We start from the raw sequence: 23,810 nt of genomic DNA on the forward strand, positions 1-23,810 counted from the left end.
CAGAGAAAAAATATATTTAATTTCAATAAACTGACGCACTCTACAAACACAGTGCCACCACACTTAATAACTATCTACACATTTCTCTTCTAACCCCACACCCCTAATATTTCTACTCAATGTCAGAGAGGATTATGAAACCAGGAACATTAAAACTTAATTATTCCCCTTTCTTTCCCCAAATTCTCACATCTGTATAACCTTTGATCAAGCTTCTCTAGATACAGTGGGCTTTGGCCATATGTTACTTGACCAGATGTCACTGTGGACGCTTCCTATTGCTATGAAGTGAGCTAAACTCCACACCTGCAGCAGCTGCTTGGCTATTTATGTAACAACCAAATGCAAGAGATTATGAATCTGTGTTTGTACAATACTATAGTGATGGTAAAGATTAAGTCCTGGAACCAAACTCACTTTACATGATACTTTGACTAGATTACTTCTTCAATGACTCAGAACGTCTCCTAATGTTTAAAATAATGAAATAAAACTGTTGAAACTATATAGGTCTCATAATGACCAAATGGGATATCTACTGGTCAACTTTATGAGCTGAGAAAAATCCAATTAAATCATTTTTCATAATCTATCATGAATCATCAGTGATGGTGATCAAAATCTTGCCCATAGATTATGAAGGAAAAATGTAAATTGATTTTCTTTCATCATTTTGTATCATACATAATTTATTCAAAAATACTACTGGTATACCTGAAAAAATGGATGTAGGACAGCCAGGTTGTTTTTTTCCTCCATTTGGATAAAAATCTATATGTCCCAAGGGTTCATTAATTCCTAAACCTGAGAAGAAAAGCACTCAAGAAATCACAAGGTGAATATAATCAGGTCAGCAACACTTGTACAAATAGAATCTCCTATAAATTCCTTTGAAAGTGACTCTTAAAGCTTGAATTAAAAATAAAATAAATGCTATTTTTTAAAAGATGTATTTTTTGGTATGAATGCCTTAAATTAACTCCTCATGAAAATTATAGGTCATTAATTTAACATATTTACAAGTCACCGATTCACTACAGGTCCATCACAGTTCTTTGTGCTATGAATATGTAAGTAAAAAAGAAAAAGAGGAAAAAATGCTTTTTGTAGTAGAAATTATATGTTAGTGAGAGGAAGACATAATAAACAAGTGAGAATATAGTAAGCCAGATAATAAGGGCTATAGAGAAAATACAAGTAGAACAAGAGGAATTAGCTCTTGTTGGCAGGTTGCTCTTTCAAGTAGTTTGGTTAGGGAAATCCCCACTGAGGAGGTAGAGTCACACAAAATGTGAACTATGTAAGACAGTGAGCCAAGTAGAAAACTATGTGAATTGGGGCGCCTGGGTGGCTCAGTTGGTTAAGCATCTGACTTCACCTCAGGTCATAACCCCACGGTTTGTGGATTCGAGCCCCATATTGGGCTCTGTGTTGACAGCTAGCTCAGAGCCTGGAGTCTGTTTCAGATTCTGTGTCTCCCTCTCTCTCTGACCCTCCCCTGCTCATGCTATCTCTCTTCCTCTCTCTCTCTCGCAGAAACGAATGAAAAACATTAAAAAAAAAAAAAAAAACTATGTGAGCATAAGCCAGGCTATCTAGAGTACAATGTGAAAGAAGAAAAAGGACTTTTTAGGCTAGTGTGAGTACTTGCTCGTACTCTGGATAGTAAGGCCTAAAACGTGGTATTAGATTCACTAACTGGAAAAATTTAAATATGCTGCTTCAGCTGGAACAAAATGGGCCAGAGTGACATAAATATGTAGCTATGATTTAAGGGCTTCTGTATATCTGTAGATCCTAAATGCACTGGAGAAGTACAAATTCTGGGTCCATGATTACCAATATGGGATCTATAACCAAGGGAAGTCATAGAAATGAAAGAGGGTAGCAAGCTCAGAATACTCAGGACTATGATTAAAAGTTAAAACCTTGCTGCCAGGTAAGCCTGCAGTGCTTTGACTTAAGGCATTAGAAATTTCCTACGGCATAATAAACTCTTAAAAGTGATCAGCAATAATTTATATAACAAAGATAAATACTTAGGTCTGAATGTCAGGATTAAGATGAGCAACATGATTTAATTCTAGTATATAACAGAACAAGATAACTGCTAGTGAGGTATTATCAGAGCATAAGAACACTGGGCATGTGCATCATGGGGGAGGGGATTCAACACGTAAGGAAAAGCAATGAACAATTTATTTATTATTTTTTAATTTATTTTTGATTTTTTTAATGTTTATTAATTTTTGAGAGAGAGAGACCTAGAAAGACAGATTGTGAGTGGGAAGGGGCAGAGAGAGAGAGGGAGACAGACACCAAATCCAAAGCAGACTCCCTAAGCAGGCTCCAGGCTTTTAGCTGTCACCACAGAGCTCATGAACCGCGAGATCATGACCTGAGCCAAAGTCAGATGCTTAGCCAACTGAGCCACACAGGCACCCAGCAAAGAACAATTTAGGAGAGTTCATTAGAACTCCTTAGAATTGGGAAGCATAAGTGTGATTTGACTCTAACAGTGGTGAGGGTTTGTTAACCTCTGTACATTCCATAGTCTGCTTGTAATCTCCTAAACATGTAGTCTCCTAATCATGCCCCCCACCAAAAGGCCAATGATTTTGGAGACCTTTAATTTCCTCATGTCTGAGCTCAACATGGAGTTCCAAAACTAGGGGTTCCAGGTTGAAGCCATCATTTTCTCCAACCTGCTACTAAATAGAATCAAGCCAAGAAAACTCCTCAGGAATCAGGGAGAAGCAAAACACATTTATATTAGCTTAAATAGCTCTTGATTCAGTCATGTTATTCCACCTTTATCAGATGGAGGGGGCTGAAAAGTTTGACCATTTAGGTCACTCATTCCCTTCACTGGAGAAAGTGTAGGGAGAGCAAATACGGCTTTTTAAGTTTGTATTATAATTTATAATACATATGTGAAGAAAATATAAAACTAAAGATTAATTATTATTAAGAAAATAGCCAATTAGCTACCACAGCATTGTCCAGATATAGCACCTGGAAATTCCTATCAAGTTCTTACCTAATCACCAGCTTCTCCTTTTCCTTCAACAATAATAACCAACTCTTGGGGCGCCTGGGTGGTTTAGTCGGTTAAGCATCCGACTTTCACTTAGGTCACGATCTCACGGTTTGTGGGTTCGAGCCCTGCGTCGGGTTCTGTGCTGACTGCCAGCTCAGAGCCTGGAGCCTATTTCAGAGTCTGTGTCTCCCTCTCTCTCTGACCCTCCCCTGCTCACGCTGTCTCTCTCTCTCTCCTAGAAATAAATAAATATAAAAAAATAATAACCATCTCTTAATACAATAGTTTTTTTTTGCTATTCTTTAGCTTCTATGGATGCCTCCCAAAACATTACAGTTCAGATTTTCCCATATAAAAATTGACTCATATTCATGTATGCTTTTGTGTATGCTTTCATTATAAACTTGTTTCTTTATAATAATTCAAATTGGGTATGATTCATTATCCATTTTTATATGTTGCTGAATTGGTTTACTAGTATGATGTTTTATGTAGAATTTTCGCATCCATGGTTATAAAAATGTCCATAAATTTTCTTTTATATAATGCCTGTCTCAAGTTTTGACATTAAGTTTATGAATCCTTTTTAAAAGGCTATAAACAGTTTCCTACTTTTCTTTTTTTATTGTCTGAAATTCTTTGTGTGAAAGTGGTCTTATTTCTTCCTTAATTGTTTGGTAGAGACAAAATTTTGTGTTGGATTTACTTTGTTGGAAATTTTTAACTTTTTTTTAACATTTATTTATTTTTTGAGAGACAGAGACAGAGTGTGAGTGGAAGAGGGGCAGAGAGAGAGGGAGACACAGAATCTGAAGCAGGCTCTGGACTCTGAGCTGCGGGCATAGAATCCAATGTGGGGCTGGAACTCATGAACCATGAGACCATGACCTTAGCCAAAGTCAGATGCTTCACCAAGTGAGCCACCCAGGAGCCCTAGAAATTTTTAAATTATAGTTTCTATTTTATTAATAATTATAGAACCATTCAAATTTTCTTTCTTAACTTGTCAGTTTGGTAAATGCTTTTGCTTCCTCATAAATTTTTTCTATTTTATATATCATCCCATATAATCATATATTTTCAAATTTGCATAGTATTGTTCATTATATCATAATATGATCATTTTAATACCTGTAGCATCTGTAACATTAAATCCTCTTTATTACTGATATTAATTGTATCTTCCCTCTTTGTTCTATTTTTTTCTCTCCAAGAATATATTAACTTGGAGGTGTTATATAAAGTTTAAGCATTCTATATTCCTTTCATTTCATGGAAAGAAGATAAAAATGAGACGTTTTACAAGCTCATGTATGGGTTTCAAAAGTATTTCCCATACTCTATGCATCAGAGAACATACTATGAGAAAAGTGACTCCAGATTGCCAGTTTACTTCCCTGGAAGTTTTCTATCATCTGGATATTGGACTGGTAATTTTTCCATGATATCCCAGCAAGAATGTGAGTCCAAATTACCTAATTCACAATTTTGGAAGGCCACAGAGATTTTTTAACATAAACAACTGAATAAGGACAAAAACTAGTGGTAAGTAAAAGATGCTCTCATTGAACAGTTTTCAAGGAAGAGATAATCTGCCAGATATGTACCGATCCTAAATATCTCATTCAGAAATTCCTTGAGAAAGGTGGGTATGCAGAATCAAAATTATATGTCCCTCATTTGTGATGGTTATGAAAAGATCAATCAAAGATGCCAAAATAATGTGGCATTTAGTGGCAAGTTAGATCTGATAAGTTGGGTCATCAAAAAACGTTGAGAATGAAAGACAATACAAAGCAGTTTATTACGAAAAGCCCCAAAAAATGCAAAGAAAATAATAAAAAGTAGGAAGAGCTAATTCTAGGGCCATAGGCAGAGCTGAAGTTGGGATTTCAGAAAGAAGACCTCAGACAAAGAACCGCAGAGCAAGTGGGCAGTAGGTATACTGTGCGTGGGAATATGAAGCTGATATAAGAGCTAGAGATAAAAAGACTTGAGAGGTTGAGGTATCACACTAGAACTGTGAACCTTCAGTCACTGACTCCTTGTGAAATATAGGTGAACTCAGATTCCACATAAGAAGCAAAACTGTACCCATATAGGCTCAGCCCAGTGGCAGGTTGACATAGATATTGAGAAACTGTCATCTCTGAAACTTATAGCATTTGTATCTCTTGAAAGGCACTGGCATGGATCACCACGAGTCAAAGGACTGGGAGCAAATAAATTACCTGAACCAGGGAGAAAAGAAACCTGAGGAAATAGGGAAATCAGAATAGTCTTTGCATCCCATGGTAGTGCCATATCCTCCCCCTGCCCACAATGACAACAAATGTAAATTGTCAGCTAATCAGAGCAACAAGCTTATGAAGCTCAGGCTCTAGAATCAAAAGATTTCAAATTCTGGCTCTGCTATGTACTGGCCTTGTGACTTTGACTCTAGCTTTTCCATAAGTAAAAAGGAGATGATACTTACTTGTCTCAAGGGAACTGATGAGAACGCTGTAATTAATTCACATAAAGCATTTAAAACACTGCCCAAAGTATACGAAGTGCTCAATAAAGATTAGTATCATCAGTTCCAAATCAGAAAGGGGCTCGGGGCCATCTAAATTATCCCTTGAAAGGGTCTGTCCAAAGCACTCTGGCTCAAACTACCAATAACATATTTGACATTTTCAGGAAGATAATTAAAAACAGTAGAGAGATTATTTCTCTACCTTTAGGGGAAGGTATTCCTCATCTGTGCCTCAAATGCTATGTTCAGTTCTAGTTGATACACATCATAGCAAGAAAATGAATGGAGAATGATAACCTAAATATATCAGGAACATTAAGCACTGGAGAATTTGTGATCAAATAAAAATTGTCAATAGCATGAACAAGATGAAGTTTCTTTTAAATCAAATTTCAACTTTTTAGGATGATAGGACAGGTCTTGAAACTTGAAGGAGGTAAAATGAAGGCAAAAAGTGCCATTTTAACACTATAGAATATCACTAACTCCAAGAAACACCGCTTGTGGGAAACATAATCATTTTACAATTACAGACTCATCATCACTTTATCCACTACTCTTTCTCTTTTTTTTTTTTTTTGTTCTCTGCATCCCAATGTCTACATCTCCGTTTCATTTTCAAATAACTAAGCAATAAATCCTACATTGTTACCATCGGTATCAGAATGGATGACATCCACAAATTTTGCATCGGTGTAATCTAATCTTTGATTATATGGCTGTCCAGAGAACCTTGGCCCAGCTGGGTCAAGACCTGAAATTCAAGAAACAAACTATCAATCAATTAATCAATTTCTACCACAGTGTCTATTAGATCATATGTTTGTATTATTACATAAATGTGTGTATACAGCTTTAGGTTAAACTGTCTAAAAACTAATCTAAAGATAAATGAAATTGGATGAATAGCAAATATCTTCATTATTTGAATGATACTTCTTACCAATCTTCTGAGTTTACCAACAATTTAGTGTTAAACTATACTAGGAATGCCTCAAAAAAATACTGTAGGTTTTACTTTTTTAGCATTTTTATTTAAGAAGTACTTAGGGATAAACTGGCAGTATTTTTATACTTAATAATAAGTAATTCCTACTCCTCCTGGAGCGTGAGGGGAATGAATGGTATCTTGGTTCTGTCTTGAACCTCATGCCTTACTAGTTCATCCTGGATCTATCTGCAGTTGTAAAATGATTTTTAAGTGCCAATACAATTTATGCTATGGGATAAAACACAACTGTTATTATGTTATCATTTATTTTCCACAAAAACTTCCCATATACACAAAAGAAAAGAAAATGCATTCAAAGTTCCATAGAATATAGATATTATTCCTGGTGTATGTGAAATTCTATATATAAATTCTAGGCTCATGACCTACTGGTGAGTGTCAAAAAGGGATGAAGAGGTAAAATTTAACACCTTGAGAACATCTGTGCAATGGGAGATACAATCATCTCAAAAGATATTTTTTTAAAGTAAAATATAATGTTGTTCATCTCAAGTCCTCCTATTATCCTAGTTTATTTTAGCCCATTTGACTAAATGAGGCCGAAACTTCTCTTTTCATAAATAATTCTGATGTAGAACTACTACATTTGCTGGACTTTTAAACCCTGATGATTGCGTGGCATGTGGAGTCATTTAAACTGGACTAATGTGTGAATAAACACAGTTTAACATAAAGTAGGATTACTGTGGTGGTTGAAAGAGAAACGGGCTTTGGTTGCTAGAAAGCTTTGTGTAAATCCTGGCTTAGCTGTTAAAAATTTTTTGATCCTTCTATATTCATTCACTTAAACTGTTTTCATATCTGTATAACAGGGATAATATTAAAACTGATCAAAGTAAGTAAGGTATACTTAAGGTTTGTAAAGCTCTTATTTATGCAATTCATTAATCTCTCCCCTCCCCCTTTGCTTCACTTAAAACTCTATTACTTTTATTAACACTCAAAATCATTATAAATCTTCTATGGACACATATCTCAATGTGTTAAAAAACTATAGGGCACCCGAGTGGCTTAATCAGTAAGGTGTCTGACTTTTGATTTCAGCTCAGGTCATGATTTGGGTTCCACATTGACAGTGTAAACCCTGGTTGGGATTCTCAGTCTCCCTTTCTCTCTGCCCTTCTTCTGCTCATTCTCATTCTCTCTCTCTCTCTCTCTCTTTCTCTTTCTCTCCCCCCCCCCCAAATAATAAATAAACTTGTTTTTAAAGCTAAATTGGTTGGGTTGGTTGGGGAAGGATACTAACTTTCTGATTATAAAATAACCACCATTCCCAAAAGGAAGCATGAAAATCCATGTCACTATGATTTGGTTACTAAACTTTCTGGATACAAGGACTCAATTAAGGAAAATATGAGGGGAATCAGGATCTAGACTCCCTCAAGCTTGGTTATCAATTCCTGATTCTCTCTTCTGATGTTTGAATAAAATCTTTAAAAGAACTGAAGTATGTTAAAGTTTATGAAAATTAAATCTGTGGTTATTTATTTAGTTAATACATGAAAAAATCTTATGTTTAATGGTCAAGCTTTCTCTGGACTGTTACAATAATGTGTTCTTAAAATTCACATGGAACTGCAGACACTGATTTTCCACCCACTTCTATAGGAGGACTTCAGTGGTGTTAAGAACTAAACAAGAAACAAGACTTTAGAGTCTAACTAAAACAAAGACTAGCATTGAATATAATACAGAAGAAAATAATGTGCATCATTTCCACTGCTTAACTACTGTCTCTGTTAACTTGTAAACAATTTCTGATGGTTAAAATTATGCTAAAACACTAATTTTATCAAAAATATTTTACCTGTTATTCTTCCAAGTTGGCCTTGAAATATTTTTCCAACAAATCCACTAAGATGAGCCCCTAAGCTCATACCTATGAAATGAAAATTATCAAGAGACGCTCCATGGCTCTGCAATTGAAAATGCAATATTATGATTTTCATTTCAGAAATCACAAATTATGCCTTGTGTATCAATATTCTAGTATCCATTTTTTTTTCTTGTTTAATACATTTCTGGGATATAGAGAATGGGATTTTCTAATTTCAAAACAACTATATCTTTGTTCAACATTTTCCATAAGATATCTGATTTTTCTGTCTATATTTTCATAATCACATTAAGCTTTTAAAAACCTTTGTCATCTATTATCTAAAATAGTATATGCAAGATAATACATTAATTAATAAAGAATTCTGTAGTAATAGTAATAGACACTATTGGGTACTTGAGTAAGTGCTTTGTAAATCTCATATTTACTATTCACATTAATCCTATGAGTTATTTATTTTTATCCTATTGCCCAAAATTATTTCTGGGCACCTATTAAATATTGAATGAATGGTTTGATAATGAGTTGCCCAGAAACCTGAGGAGGTATTGCTGTCAACTTTAGTGTTACTGATCTTTTCATCCTTTTTCCTTAATATAAAGCCTTTTCCTAAATTTATATATTTAACAATCATATTTCCAACACTTTGAAGTACATGTTTATTAGAGAAAAGACCACTGCTATAAGCAAAAACCAGTTATACGGTTTATAGGACATAAGAACAGGTGATCACCTCCTCTCTCTCTCTCTATAGAGAAATGGTTTGGTTTTGTCCAAATCTGGGGATGTATAAATTATACTGATACTGACTTTACTCAGATTATTTTATGCCAGGTACTAGTTAAGAATTAATTTAATTGTATACTTATATAAAAAATATTGTTATAAAGTTTGATTATTCCAAATGTATAGAAAAATACATGAGGAAGAGAGATTAAACAATTGGTCAAAGTCACACAGAGGATAAGAGATAGGTTTGATCTTTGAAATGCTCCAGTATGACTCCTAACCATTATATGGAGCTGCTTCTTGGATCTGTTATGCTTGCTCAGTTTTAAGAGAGTCTTGGAAATCCAGCATGACACAACTCAAAACAGATTTCAAGCCCAAGAATGCCCCAGAAATTACCTTCCTTTCTCTCAAATGCTCATCACCACCACATCTCTCTCTAGAATAGACACTGATCTCCATATGGGTTGACATAGTAAATGTAAATCATTCAAATTGCTAATGACCCCAAACTGGCCTGAATTTGTTAGACTCATCCCAGCCCTGAACATAAATGCTGTACTAAGACTGGTCTCAAAGACTGGCAGAAGTATGCTACTTTTTAAGATGTTTTCCTCTTACTTCTGACAATTTACACTTGATAAACTATAAACATATTAGCCATACCTTAGAAAAGAACTTAATGATTATATATATAGTTTATCTCCTTGGTGCACAGAGAATCACGACCTTAACCTCCAGTCAGTATAGGTAGAGTAACAAAAAATGAAAATCTTAAAAGATTTTTTTAAGTTTATCTATTTATTTTGAGAGAGAGAGTGTGCGTGCAGATGCATGCACATGTGAGCAGGGGTGGTCAGAGAGAGAGAGGGAAAGAGAGAGAATGTTAAGCAAGCTCTGCACTGCCAGCGCAGAGCCCAATGTGGGGCTCAAAGCCACAAACAGTGAGATTATGACCTGAGCTGAAACTAAGAGTCAGATACTTAACAGATTGAGCCACCCAGGTGCCCCTAAAAATCATAAAAGATTTTAAGATAAAATATAATAACTGAGTATTTAAGATTTTTTTTAAAAAATAAGACAGTTCATATCTTGGTACGGCATTTATCCATTTACACAAAGAAAAGATGGCTGTAAATGGTAGCATATAAAACCAATAATTCTTAATGCTTATAGGAAAAAAGTACTTATCCTACTACTACCACTCTGTGGTATTGCATAAAACACTGTATATTGTATACCATACATAATATATAAAATTCTTACCAAAAGAGTCTGAATATATATACCCAAACTCGCAGCAACTTTTCTGGTGTTTTTAACTGCTCTGCTATATAAAAACGTTGTAGCAGCCCGGTTCCAGTCTACTACAATTACATTCAGATCTTCGTAAGTCAACAAAACCTTTAGAAAATTCTGAAGCCATGCAGGAGTGGAGCCCGTTGGTCTGTATCCATGAATAATCCAGACTGTTTTCTTGCTTGTGTTGAAATTAACATTAAGTGAGTTATCCTGTTCAAACAGTGGCTCAGCACAGGAACGGCTGTTCCTTGTATACAGCATCAAAACAATGTTCATTTTGGGAATAAACAAATCTTTGATGGAATCCAATATGTTGAGGTGAGAGAATTCAAGGCATGGTCTTTCATTCTCTGAAATAAAGAAAAATCAGCTAAGCTGAGTACTGGGATAGTACTGGGATAGATAATTGTATTAGATACAATTCTTATTGCTGTTACAAAGAACAGGCTTGAACCTGGAGAGTGGGAAGGATTTTATTTCACTAGTATTTCAACATAATATCCTCAGCAACTACAATGGTTAATTTGTTGATTATATAAAGACGCTTTGAACAAGAAGCACTCAAAATTTTTAAATAAAATATAAAAAGAAATAGGATTAGTTAAAATTAAAAATTATTTTTTATTGGTACAAAACAGCAGTGGTATGACTAAAATCATTAACGTTGCTAGTAAAAAAGTATTATGCATACCAGTAAAAGTACATAAATTGATTCTGAGCTTTCAAAGAAATTCTGCAGAGGAATACTTATGTGTATAAGTAATAATACTACATATCTTACAAGAATATTATATTTTATCTAATTAGCGATATCAAATAAAGAGAAATCAAGACAATGAGGTATCAGTTTCTTCCTATCAAATTAAAGAAAAAATCATATTAATACTTAATACTCGTGAAGCTAAATGTGACAAATAATTATATAAATGAATGCTAAGAGTATAAATTGGTACAACATCCTTTTGAAATTGAAATTATGTGGTACACACATAATCTTCAAAATATGTATTCCTTCTCACTTTCTTTCTAGGATTTATATTAATGAAATAAGCAATTTGTATTAAATATAAAGACATTAGTAACAGTTATGCATAATTGCACAAAAACCTAAAATAACTTAAATATCATCATTTAGGTTTTTTTTTTCTTTTTAAGTTTATTTATTCATTTTGAGAGGACAAGAGGATGAGTGGAGCAGAGACAGAGAAAGAAAAGAGACAAAGAGAATCTCATGCAGGGCCCATACTGTCGGCACAGAGCCCGATGTGGGGCTCAAACACACGAACCATGAGATCATGATCTGAGCTGAAATCAAGAGTTAAACACTTAACCAATTGAGCCACCCAGGCACCCTGTCATCATATAGTATTTTTATCAATGTGTGCATCCTATATGTCTGCCTATCTATTTACCTTATGTACCTACCTACCTACCTACCTACCTACCTACCTATCCATCCATCTATCCTAGATGTAGGGCAGAAAAATGAAATATCTAAGCCAAATCATAGCAAGAGTCACAGCTAGGCAGTGAAACAATGGCTGCTTTTTAATTTTCTTTTTCTTAGGTTCTCAGAATTGTAATTTCTTTCAAAGTAAGCATGTAATACAATTTTTTAAAATTATTTTTAAAAAGAGCACATGAGTAGGAGAAAGGGGCAGAGGAAATGAGAGAGAATCATAAACTGGCTTCATGCTCAGTGTGGAGCCTGATTGGGGGCTCAATTTCAGGACCATGGGATTACAACCTGCACTGAAATCAAGAGTTGGATACAACTGACTGAGCCACCCAGGTGCCTCTTAATTTTTTTTTTTTTTTTTATGAGAGCCCATGATTATACGGTTTCTGGAAGTTTTACTTATGAAAAGATTTGGGGAAGCAATTTGTTAATATATATCAAAAATTCACAAAATTGTTAATATAATACATGTCAATAATTCTACTTCTAAAAACTTAGCCCATGAAAATAGTCACTTAAACATATAAAAATGAACTAATATATGTTATTTTAGCACTGGAGAAATAGAAGTGATTTAAATACCCAGAAACAATGATGTGATTAAGTAAACTACATATATATATTTATTATGTTTAATAAATATGTTATATACACTTAAAACTATAGACATGTAATACATATTTGATAAATCCATAATAATATGCACTAATTATAATCCACCTTCTAGTTGAGAGAACATATGTGATATTGTCACATTTAGTCAGAAAATGGAGGAAGGCAGTGAAGAAGCAAGAACCACAATTAATTCCCAGGTTAACAGCTAACAGTTACTTAGACAAGTGAAAAACTGTGAAACAAACTTCATTTGTTCTAAGTCCTAGAGGATGAGGAAGTGGGAAGGAGAAATAAATCAAACCACAGTGCAATATCACTGCTTACTACACTATACAAATTGCATAGGGAATTGTGTACATCCATCTTTCCACCATCTGAAATGTTTCCATCAGCTGAAACTCTGAAAGCCCCAAATGCAATCAATATATCCACACTGCTGGTCCACTCCAAGCCAGTGCAGATTTTACCTGGCCCTGGAATGAGTAATAGAGGATAAACAGAAGGACCCTGTGATAACGTAAGGGACAGAAGAACCTGAAACAATCAACAGAAAAATCTATTATCGATTGCCAAATGTAGAAGTAACTGCAAAAAATTCTATGGCATCTCATTACAGTACAAGAAAAATCATGTCTCAAAAACAGGCGGCCATTAAGTGAAAATCTATTGAGGTTAAAAAAAAACAACAGAATAAAATTAAAAATGGAATAATGAGATACTGCAATTCAAGGAAAGAAAAAATGCAATTCCAGGATAAAAATTCACATTACAGATGCAAAAACATGGAACACTCAGCTGATAGTAAAAAATGATGGGAGAAAGATTTCAATTATGAAGGGAAACAAAGATATGGGACAGGAAATCGTGATTCAAGCTAAAAATCATCACTGTTTTCCTGGAATGGGAAGGAATTGGAAAGGGAGAGCGTAGCAGTTACAATAACTAAGGAAATAACTGCACACCAGGGTGTGCAAACAACACAATCTAGAAAAAATTGGTTAACTAGACTTACCAAGAGACTTCCTAGAAACTGATTTGGGTTTTTTTTTTTTAATTTTTTTTTAATGTTTTATTTATTTCTAGGAGAGAGAGAGAGAGACAGCGTGAGCAGGGGAGGGTCAGAGAGAGAGGGAGTCACAGACTCTGAAACAGGCTCCAGGCTCTGAGCCGGCAGTCAGCACAGAGCCCGACGCGGGGCTCGAACCCACGAACCGCGAGATCATGACCTAAGCGAAAGTCGGACGCTTAACCGACTAAGCCACCCAGGCGCCCTGAAACTGATTTGGGTTTTGATGAAAGAGAAAAATATGCTAAAAACATTAAGGCAGAAAATCCATGTTACAAATAGAGGAATGAAGTCATGATGACTTCAGATTTGCCTTTTAAAGCAATACATTAAAGAGCTAAAAGTGTAATGAATGAAGGTTATAAATGGAAAAGTTTGTGGCCCAAGAATTTTATATCCTCCCTTAAGTACACCACTTACAAATGACACAGTATAGTTACCAACATCATCACTGTTAAATAAGTGCTAGATTTAATGAAGACAAGATCCATAGAAACTCATAGTATAAAAAGATTGAAAGTGATTATAGAAATAGGTTAGACATCAACGTAAGTGTAAATATTTTAAAAAACTGGGTAAAACAAATGTAATATTAAAAGGCATTCTTATTCAAATGTTTGATAAGAATATTTAAATGTTAATACAAGTCAATATACTAATAAGATGTGAATATAAGTTAAAAAAAATATAGAGAAAGTAGATGTGGTACAAAAATTCCTTAACTGGGGGATTCAAAAGATGTCAGTTATTTTCAGTTGTAATATATAGATAAATGTGGCTTTAAAAAGATATTGAAAACCTGAAAAAAAGAAATATAGAAAGTTAAATCCATGAAACAAAATGATACAACTATTCTAGAGAAAAAAATGATATATAAAGTTATATAACTGTATATAAAGATTGCCTATTTAAAAGGAAAGAATCTAAGTTTTCATTAAAAATTACGTTTAACTATAAGTTATTTAAAAGAAGTACACAGGAAATTTTAAATAAATGGGCAGGTATACTCTACACAAAATAAAAGCAAAGCTGTTTGGTGTACTAGATTATAAGCATGGTTCCAATTCATCACCCTTTCCTTGCCATGGAAAATAGGATCTTTGTAGATATGATACAAGCAGAAGCTTGAAATTGGCTTCCACACTGGGGGTTTGGCCTCTCCTACTTTGGCCATCACCATGAGAATATCCCTGGTCTGGCCTGTTAGAAGAGACAGAAGTGCAAAAGAGCCAAGTTCCCAGCTGGTCACCCCAGGTGATTGGCAGCAAAGCATGAAAGTGAACCTGACTAAGAAGGGCAGGGCTGCTTAACCAAACCCCACCTGACTCAACAAATGTGCGTAATGCTGCTTTAAGCCAAATGCTACTTTAATGCTGCTGTAATGCCAAATGCTTAAGCCAAATGTTTTCTTTCATGGTGTTTAGCTTTATTGTAACATCATATAATTTATTCCATTGGTAATATTAATATCGGGTACAGAAAATAAAAGCAAAAGTTTTCAAATGGTTAAAAAAAGTTACACTAATTTATAGTAAAACTCTTAAAAAACATTGAACTGACTCAATTCTGGTAGATGTTAGGAATAGAAAAATAAAGCTCTAGATACCAAAAACTTACCAGAAATCCCAATACAATTGTCAGATTTCGCAGCAGAAACTTTGTAGGCCAGAAGGCAGTGAGATGATACATATTTAAAGTGATGAAAGAGAAAAACTTTTAACCTAGAATTCTATATCCAGCTAAACTGCCCTTCAGAAAATGAGAGCTAAATTAAGATATCCCTAGACAAACAAAAGCTGAGGGAGTTCATTACCACAGACTTGGCTCTACATAAAATGACAATGGGATCCTTCAAGTTTAAATGAAAGGCCATTAAACAATAACTTAAACTCATATGAAAACATAAAGAACTCTAGAAAGGACAAATGTATGAACAAATATAAAAAACAGTATTTTTGTAATTTTTATTTGTAACTCTACTTTTTTACTTTCTACAGAATATAAAAGGCAAATGAATAAATACAATTAGAAATCTATATTAATGGTATGCCATATAAATGTAAAACTTGTGTTATCGATAACTGAAAATGAGGAAAGCAGAGCTGTAAAGGAGTAGTTATTTATGTAAAAATTAAGTTTTTTATTAAAATCTTTATTTTTTTAAGGTAAGTTAGGATCACTTTAAAATAGATTGTCATAACTTTAGGATGTTACATGTAAACCCTATGATAACCAAAAAGAAAATAATCTATAGAACATATACAAAAGAAAATAAAAAGGGAATCATAATGTGTCACTAAAAAAAGTCAACAAAATACAAAGACACTAATGGAGGAAAATACGCTCTAAGACTTATTAGACAAAAGACTATGAAAGACAAAAATAAGCTTTAAGACATATAAAAAACAAATAACAAAATGGCAAAAGTAAGTGCTTCCTATCAGTAATAACTTTAAATGTAAATAGATTAAACCCCCCTAATAAAAAGAAATAGATTGACAGAGTGGATAAAAAACATCCAACAACATCCAACTATATGCTATTGACAAGAGACTCACTTTACATCTAAAGACATATATAGGTTGAAAGTGTTAGGATGGAAAAAAGATATTCAATTCAAAAAGTAACTGAAAGAGAGCAAGGATATGAACAGGTATCTCCACACTCATATTCACTGCAGCATTAGTCACAATAGTCAGGATATGGAAACAACCTAAATGTCCTTCAGTGAATGAATGTGTTTTAAAAATATGGTATATATGCATAACAGAAATTAATCAGCCATTAAACATTAAATCCTACCATTTGCAACAGTGGATAAAACTAGAGGATATTATGCCAGTTTTTTCATAAGTACCCCAAATTGGAAAAAACCTGCATGCCAATCAAAAGAAGTATAGATATACAAATTGTGGTGTATGTAAAAATGTAATACTACCCAGCAATAAAAAGGAATAAACTGCCTCTACATGCAACAACTTTGACAATTCTCAAAAACATTATGATGAACAAAAGATTCCAGGAAAAAAAGTACATGTTGTTTAATTCCATTTACATGAAATTATAGAAAAGGGATATTCAATCTAGAGTATCAGAAAGCAGATCAGATTTGTTTAGAACCAGAGATGGAGAGGGGATTAATTGCAAAGAGCTAACTTTTGGTAATGCAATAAATATTTTATTTTTTGATTGATAAGACTGTTATATACCATGTAAAATATGGTGCACATATTTTTTAAAACATCAAAGTATACTCCTAAATGAGCACATTTCATTGTATATAAGTTGTACCTCAATAAAGTTAAAAAAAACTTATAGTAAAGGTCTAATTTTTTTACAAAGCACAGGAAAACATAAAACATAAAGCTTAATAAATCATTTATAAAAACCAGTATCAAACATAATAAAAATACGACAAATACACACACAGATAGATACATGAACTATAAATTACTACATTCAAACAATTTAAAAGCAAAATTTCCAAATAATACACTCACAAGCATACACAGTCCATAGCACAGTCCACAGAATAAAACTAGAACAAGAGTTAATACTATCTTATTTATATGAATTAAAAATAAATGTATATTTCATTAACATGATAAAATAGGGGCGCGTGGGTGGCCCAGTTGAGCCTCTGACTTCAGCTCAGGTCATGATTTCACAGTTTATGGGTTCAAGCCCCATGTCGGGCTCTATGCTGACACTGCAGAGCCTGGAGCCTGCTAAGGATTCTGTCTGCCTCTCTCTGCCCTCCCCAACTTGTGCTCTGTCTCTGCCTCTTAAAATTGAATAAATGTTAAAAAGAATTTTTTAAAAATAAAAAATAAAAATAAAATGATAAAATATTACCTATCTCATGCCAATGATTATCATATTAATGATGAAACACTAGCAACATTATTTCTATTGAAATTTAAAAAGTATAAAAACATCTGCTGTCATACATTCTGCTGTTTAACTTAGCAATAACAGAAGAAAAATATGATAATATCATTGGGTACATACATTATAACTTGCTTAATGTGATATGATATTCTATCTAAAAATATGAAAATAGAAACTCAAAAAATTAATCCAAGGTGAAGTTCCTTCTTTCCTTAGCTAGTTTGAACCAGGTTCCTATGATTTCCAAGTTAACCAGCGCTTTGAAAAGAGAAGAAGAAAGAGAAGAGAGAGAGGATGAAGAAAAGGAGGAGGAAAAAGAGAAAAGGAAGTAAAAGAGAGATATACAGTGCTCCTAAAAGAAAAACAAAGGATAAAAATTTTACAGAGGAACATAAAAGATTTGAATAAGCACTGAGATATACCATGATCCAATGGAAGAGCTATTATCACAAAATCAACTCTACTCATATTAAGTTTATATGTGTAATGTGATTCTAAATTAAGGTCTCAATGAGATGTTTCCAGGGAGGGGATAAATGTTCAAGGAAAATGAATGATATTTTAAAGCTAATAAAGGGGCATGATTAAAATTATGTTTATATTATAAACCAATTAAAAAGAGGCCCTGAAACTGCATCAAGGATTGATATACAGATTAATGAAACTGAATGAGAACACCCAGAAATAAACCATATTACCCATGATAATTATGGCAATTCATAGTAAAAGATAATGGAGTTTTAAATAAACAATGACTAGGAAAATTGATGTTAGTTCTATTTAAAAATGCCATGTAAAAATTAAATTATATGAACTAGAAGAATATAGTTAATATACACATGACCTCAGTTTGAGGAATGACTCTTTAGCATAAAAACAAAAGAAACCATAAAGTAGGAGATTGATAGATTTCATAGCACATACATTTAAAGCTTCCATACATAAATACTATATACCAGCCAAAAGACAAAATATATAAGTTGGGAAATATTTTCAGTGTAAGGTAGGAAAGGAATTGATATACTTACATATAAAGAAGTATAAATGAAGAAAAATAATTCCCAATTGAATATCAAGTGAAAGATATAAACAAACATTTTATGAAATAAAATATGAAAATGTCTCATAAACTTTCAAAATATACTTAATCTTTGTAAAAATCAAATAAAGATTAATTACAATAACATTCTCTTATCACATTTTTATTATACCCATTGATTAATAACATCAATGTATATCACAGAATTTTTAACAGTGAATATCTGAGAATCAACTAAAGCATAGAAATGAGAGACTAGAAAAATAAATTAATGTTGTATCCACATGATGGGGGCTGTATGCAGCAATTAAAAAGTTTATATAATCCATATATATGTATGTTAATATACAGCTCTAATTTTATCTATAATATATACATCACACTAAAAACATACATATTTGTAGACATATACATATTTATTGTAATAGAAATGACAGAAAATAAAACAATAAAGTAGTTGTTCTTTGTAATGATGTCAATATTAGTTTTTTCTGTATGTTTACATGTTTTCTATTTTTTGTACTAGCACATTTCCTAAATGTGCTATATCTAAAATATTCATTAATTTTATAACAATGAAAAATGGCCTAAATAGACTTCAATTAATTGATAATGAGAATGGCAAAAATAGATTAATAGCAAAAGGATGAAGAAATCTCGAACAGAAAGGCAAGTATTAATTTTTTTAATCCTGTTTGAGAAATTAACAAATTGAAGGTCTAGAGAGTACACTAAGTAACTCTACTGTGATGAGAAATTCGTAGCAGGGGCACAATATCAGATTCCATTGCCAAGTATGTAGAGAGATTATAACTCTAGTAATCTCGACAGAGGTACACTGAGAAAGAATTTTGAAAATCTTCTGAGACTTCACTTCTAGAAGCAGTAAAATTGTTAAAAATATCAAGGACATATGGTGAAATTAGGATAATCATTCTAAGTTATTCGGTTGTATCTCTGAAATATATTTCTACTACAGTGACAATGGCCATGATGAACACAAGGAGATCAAAATGGACAGAGTCCAGACACGTGGACAGTACCCTGGACATGGACAGCTGAGACCCAAGTGCCTCTAGCTTCCTCAAATATCTCTTGTGACTAAGTAAATCTTCTCATCTTTGAGCCTTGATCTCTTTAAATGGCAGGAGTTGAAACAGATGGTCCCTATGACTTGTATTATTCTAACATTCTTTGGTTTCACACCCATTTTCATACTTGGTAAGCTGCTAAGATCAGTTAGTACCTTGCAACTTTGTGTTGACCAAGCCCATAACAAAGGAGCCTCAAAACCGAGCCAAAGAGAGCTAACAATCCCAACACATTCTGGAAACATCTAATGCTACTTCCTTTGATAATCCTCTGAAAGCCCACACTCACCCTAAAAAAACTCCATGAAAACCTCTTTTCTCTCTTCCCCATTTCTGAAAATGAAACATATTTGTTAACACCTATAACAATACGATCAATGACAGTAATAATGGCTAATGGTTACATAGCACTCACTCCGTGTTGGGCACTGTGCTGCTTTTGTATTTGCTCTCCTTTCCTTCATTTTATATATGAAGAAAATTCACGTAATTAGAAGCAACAGAACAATTATGAGTGACATCTGAAAAGTATAACCATATTAACAAGTTATTATGTAAACAGTTGAAAAACATAAGTTCACTAGCTCAATTGTATTCATCTGTAAGAAAAAGAATGTTAGTGTCTATAATAAATGTTATCAGAACAGAACCATACTTATTAATTTGTGAACTGTCTACAGCAGTTTTCATGTTATGACAGAGCTGAATAGATGCAGCAGAAACCATATGGCCCTCAAAGCCTTAAATATTGACCATCCAGCCCTTTACAGAAATATTTGCTGCCCTGTGCTATGATAATAGCAGCAACTACAACTACCATTTAAGCACTTACATGAACAAAAACTGTAACAAGAATATATATGCATATAATTTGAATATATGCATATGATTTGAATATATATACATACCAATACATATGTGTACAGTTTGTTCAGCTATCTCTCCATTCCCATTTTTTCCATTAAAATTTTTTTTAAAACATTTGTCTAATCTCAGTTTTTCAGAATGTTTTTCCTTTATTGAAGGCAGATATAATCATATAATGACTTTCATGTTGAGGAGTGTACGGAGTTGAGGAGATGCCCTCTAAGAGGCATCTATAAGAATCTCTAGCAGAGAAGGGAGGAGGAGAATGTACGGTTTGAATAAAGCATACTTGTATGAAAGTAATTACTGAAAATTCAACAAAATTCCCTAGGCATGTGGGATTTCGAGGAAAATGAGAGAGAGCACAAGAGTTTGTATGGGTTCCAAACGATTTGGAGACTAGATGAATTCTTTAATTACATTATTTTCTATTTACTGTCATTAATATCTAAAAGGTCTACTGTTCTATTTCAGTCAACAGAGACAGAAACATACTTAATAATTATATCTGAGGGTTCCCAACTGAAAATTGGGACATGAGGTTGGAGTATAAATAAACTATAATACTAAGATAATGCCAACTCTAAATGAAAGAAAGGTTAAGGGCCTAGACTTCAAATTTCTTTGACTTCTAAATTAAGGTTCCACTATCATACATTACACAAATATAAAATGCCTACCAAGAAAAATCTAAATGAGAAAAATATAATAAACTATATATTAATACCATTCAGATTTTACATTTGAACATAAAACTCAAACATTTTTAGAATTTATTATAAACTCAAATATCCAATTGAAAAGAAATAAGAAATAATTTGAATTTCTAGGTGATATTTTAAGGTTATTCAAGTATGCATTCAAGAATTTTTTTGAAAGAAAATTTAAAACAAAGTTATTTGCTTTTGAAGGCACAAAAACCTTTTCATCATGAATTTTAAATTTACAACTTATCATCATAAAGTAGAACAAGTAGTTCTACTTTGTTACCAGAAATAAGTAAATGATATTACTAACATTAGTAAACTTTATTACCATAAATCAGTGAACCAGGAGAAAAAAGTTCTACTTTATTACTATATACTAATTTTGGGTTTTGTCACACATTTGCATAATAGGACCAAAAAAAAGTTGTAGTATATGTTTACTTGTTTGCTTTGCAATTGACAATTTACCTATGTAAAAATTTTCCTCAAAAGTAAGATTATTTGAGCATTAAAATTGAAATGTTTACCAAGCCACAATTTTAAAATGCTTAATTTCTCTCTTACTGAATTATTCGTTCTCTTGAATATTTGTCCTCTATTTATATCTTCTTATAAAAGGTTTTCTAGTTATTATCTGGAAATTAAGTAAAATACAGAATATGAAATTTACCAAACACACATACACACACGTATGTATATATATGCAAACTTTCATCCTAATTACTCATTTGATATAATTAGTACCCACAATCATACTATTTGTTTCATACCATGATGTCATAGAATTCTTTATCCCAGAACCAGAATACCATATTGATTATTTTACACACAATTTGGTAAGATAAATCAAATTATTAAGTTCTTACCAGATCTTGCCCAGCACATCAAACAAAGAAAAATGTATACTTTCATTTGGGATCCAGTAAAAGTAAAAGCAGCACTTAGATTTAACGCAAAAGAAATTCTGAAATTAATTAAGGTTTCTCTTTGGTAAGATTCTCAGAGTCTGGTAGGTTTTATCATAAAAGGTCCGCGATCTTTTGCTCCTCCCTGTTTGTTGAAAGGTAAGTTAGTTTTTTTTTTTTCCTCCCCCTCTCATCTGGCTTGTGGTTGTGAGAGGATTTTCAAGTTAAAACTCTGTAATAAGTTACAAACAGCGCCCAAGTTGAATTTAAGGGAAAGAAAATGCTAATTATATCTTTCCTTATTCCTCTTAACCTCAGGATTTCAGAAGTGGCCATGAAGAATATGTTTATTTAAAGCCTAGAGCAAATGTAATGTTAGAAAATGCTAGAAATGGAAAGAGTCAGGGAACACTGTGGTTTATGTTCATTTTGATCTCAAACTAAGTTGTCTTCATATACCATAAAATCAATAATAAAATCCATATCCATTAAGCTGCCAAATATAAAATATGACCTTTTCATGTTTCTATCATTTTGCAACCCAAATTCAGTGGCTATTTTAAAATTCAAAATGCTAGCCTGTCTCTTGAGTTTTGCAATAGGAAAATAAAAAAATATATATTTTTTGTCTTTAATATAACATTTTTAAAATTATTGTAGGTTTTTTTTCACATGTTTACTTCATTCTTCCTGTTATTTTCCTTCCAGTAACAGACTTTAGTAGGTCATAAAAATAGAGAACCATTTTAAGTACATGCATTATCAGTTCAAAAATTAAATTTGTTTTTTATAAATTAAAGTTTCTGTAAATTTCCAAAGATACTTTAAGAACAGTATTAGCAGAAACTAATCTAAAGTCTGGGGAAATATTTCAAAGAATCTACAACCAAAATGAGGTATTCATTTAAAAACTGTGAAAAAGTTAAAATTCATCACTTTAAATTGTTTGATCTCTAGGGATTTTACATGAAACTTCATTTTTAGAAGGGGACCATTACTGTAATTTGACTGGAGACCACCAAATAACCTAAGTCCTTCCATATCACTTAGCTGTTAACAACTGTACTTCTCTAATAAGGATATAAATAAACCACATCTTTTCAAAATGTGGGAAGAAAGGTAACACAATTGTTGTACATGTTAAAAGAGATTATTAACAGGTTTATACTTAAATTAAAAGATAAACTTTTCTTATTTAACATATAATTTTCTTTTATTTTGTGCTTTGGATGTGATACTGTAATAGGAATTTCATATATCATTTTCATCTTTGCCATTCTAAAGAGCTCATATTGAAAACATCAACGTGGCATTTAAGACAGGACAATACATAGCAGTTTCAATACATAAAAATTATACTGTTTTCATATTTTTACTTACTGTCAATAGTGATAAAACTGAGATTAATGTCCATTGCATTAAACAGCATAACATGGGGGAATGACAAAATATTATATAAAATGTCTATAGGAAGAAAATATTTCTGTGCTTTTTTAGTCCTCCTTAGAAATAAAAAAAATGACTAAGGTTACAGACATGGACAAAATATTAATAATAAGGATATAATGAGGATGATGAGGATGAAGATATAAAATTGACTGAGCCCTGTGTACCAGGCACGCTTCTGGGCACTTTATAGGTAATTATAATAGGTAGTTGAGTAGTGTATATTGAGATGGGGTAGTCATTGTTTGTCAGAATATATATATATATATTTTTTTTTTAAATTTTT

At 32.7% G+C, this 23,810-nt stretch overlaps 1 protein-coding gene across 4 annotated transcripts in view; it reads right to left on the reverse strand.

Moving 5' to 3' along the window:
• The window catches only part of LIPI (lipase I), a 59,389-nt gene that overhangs the window by 31,099 nt on the left and 4,480 nt on the right, over positions 1 to 23,810 (reverse strand). For 3 of the 4 annotated variants that reach the window (XM_039245910.1, XM_039245907.1, XM_039245909.1), the window contains exons 1-4: positions 10,403 to 10,776; positions 8,378 to 8,486; positions 6,211 to 6,312; positions 715 to 804 (exon numbers count right to left, since the gene is read on the reverse strand). In XM_039245910.1, coding sequence (XP_039101841.1) covers positions 715 to 804; positions 6,211 to 6,312; positions 8,378 to 8,486; positions 10,403 to 10,714 — 613 coding nt within the window. In that variant the 5' untranslated portion in view covers positions 10,715 to 10,776. Of the gene's footprint in view, positions 1 to 714; positions 805 to 6,210; positions 6,313 to 8,377; positions 8,487 to 10,402; positions 10,789 to 23,810 lie in introns of those variants that run through there. The other variant, XM_039245911.1, reaches the window with a different exon arrangement.

This window comes from Hyaena hyaena, unplaced genomic scaffold (assembly GCF_003009895.1).
Source record: "Hyaena hyaena isolate Hyena2069 unplaced genomic scaffold, ASM300989v1 scaffold_272, whole genome shotgun sequence".
Lineage (NCBI taxonomy): Eukaryota > Metazoa > Chordata > Mammalia > Carnivora > Hyaenidae > Hyaena > Hyaena hyaena.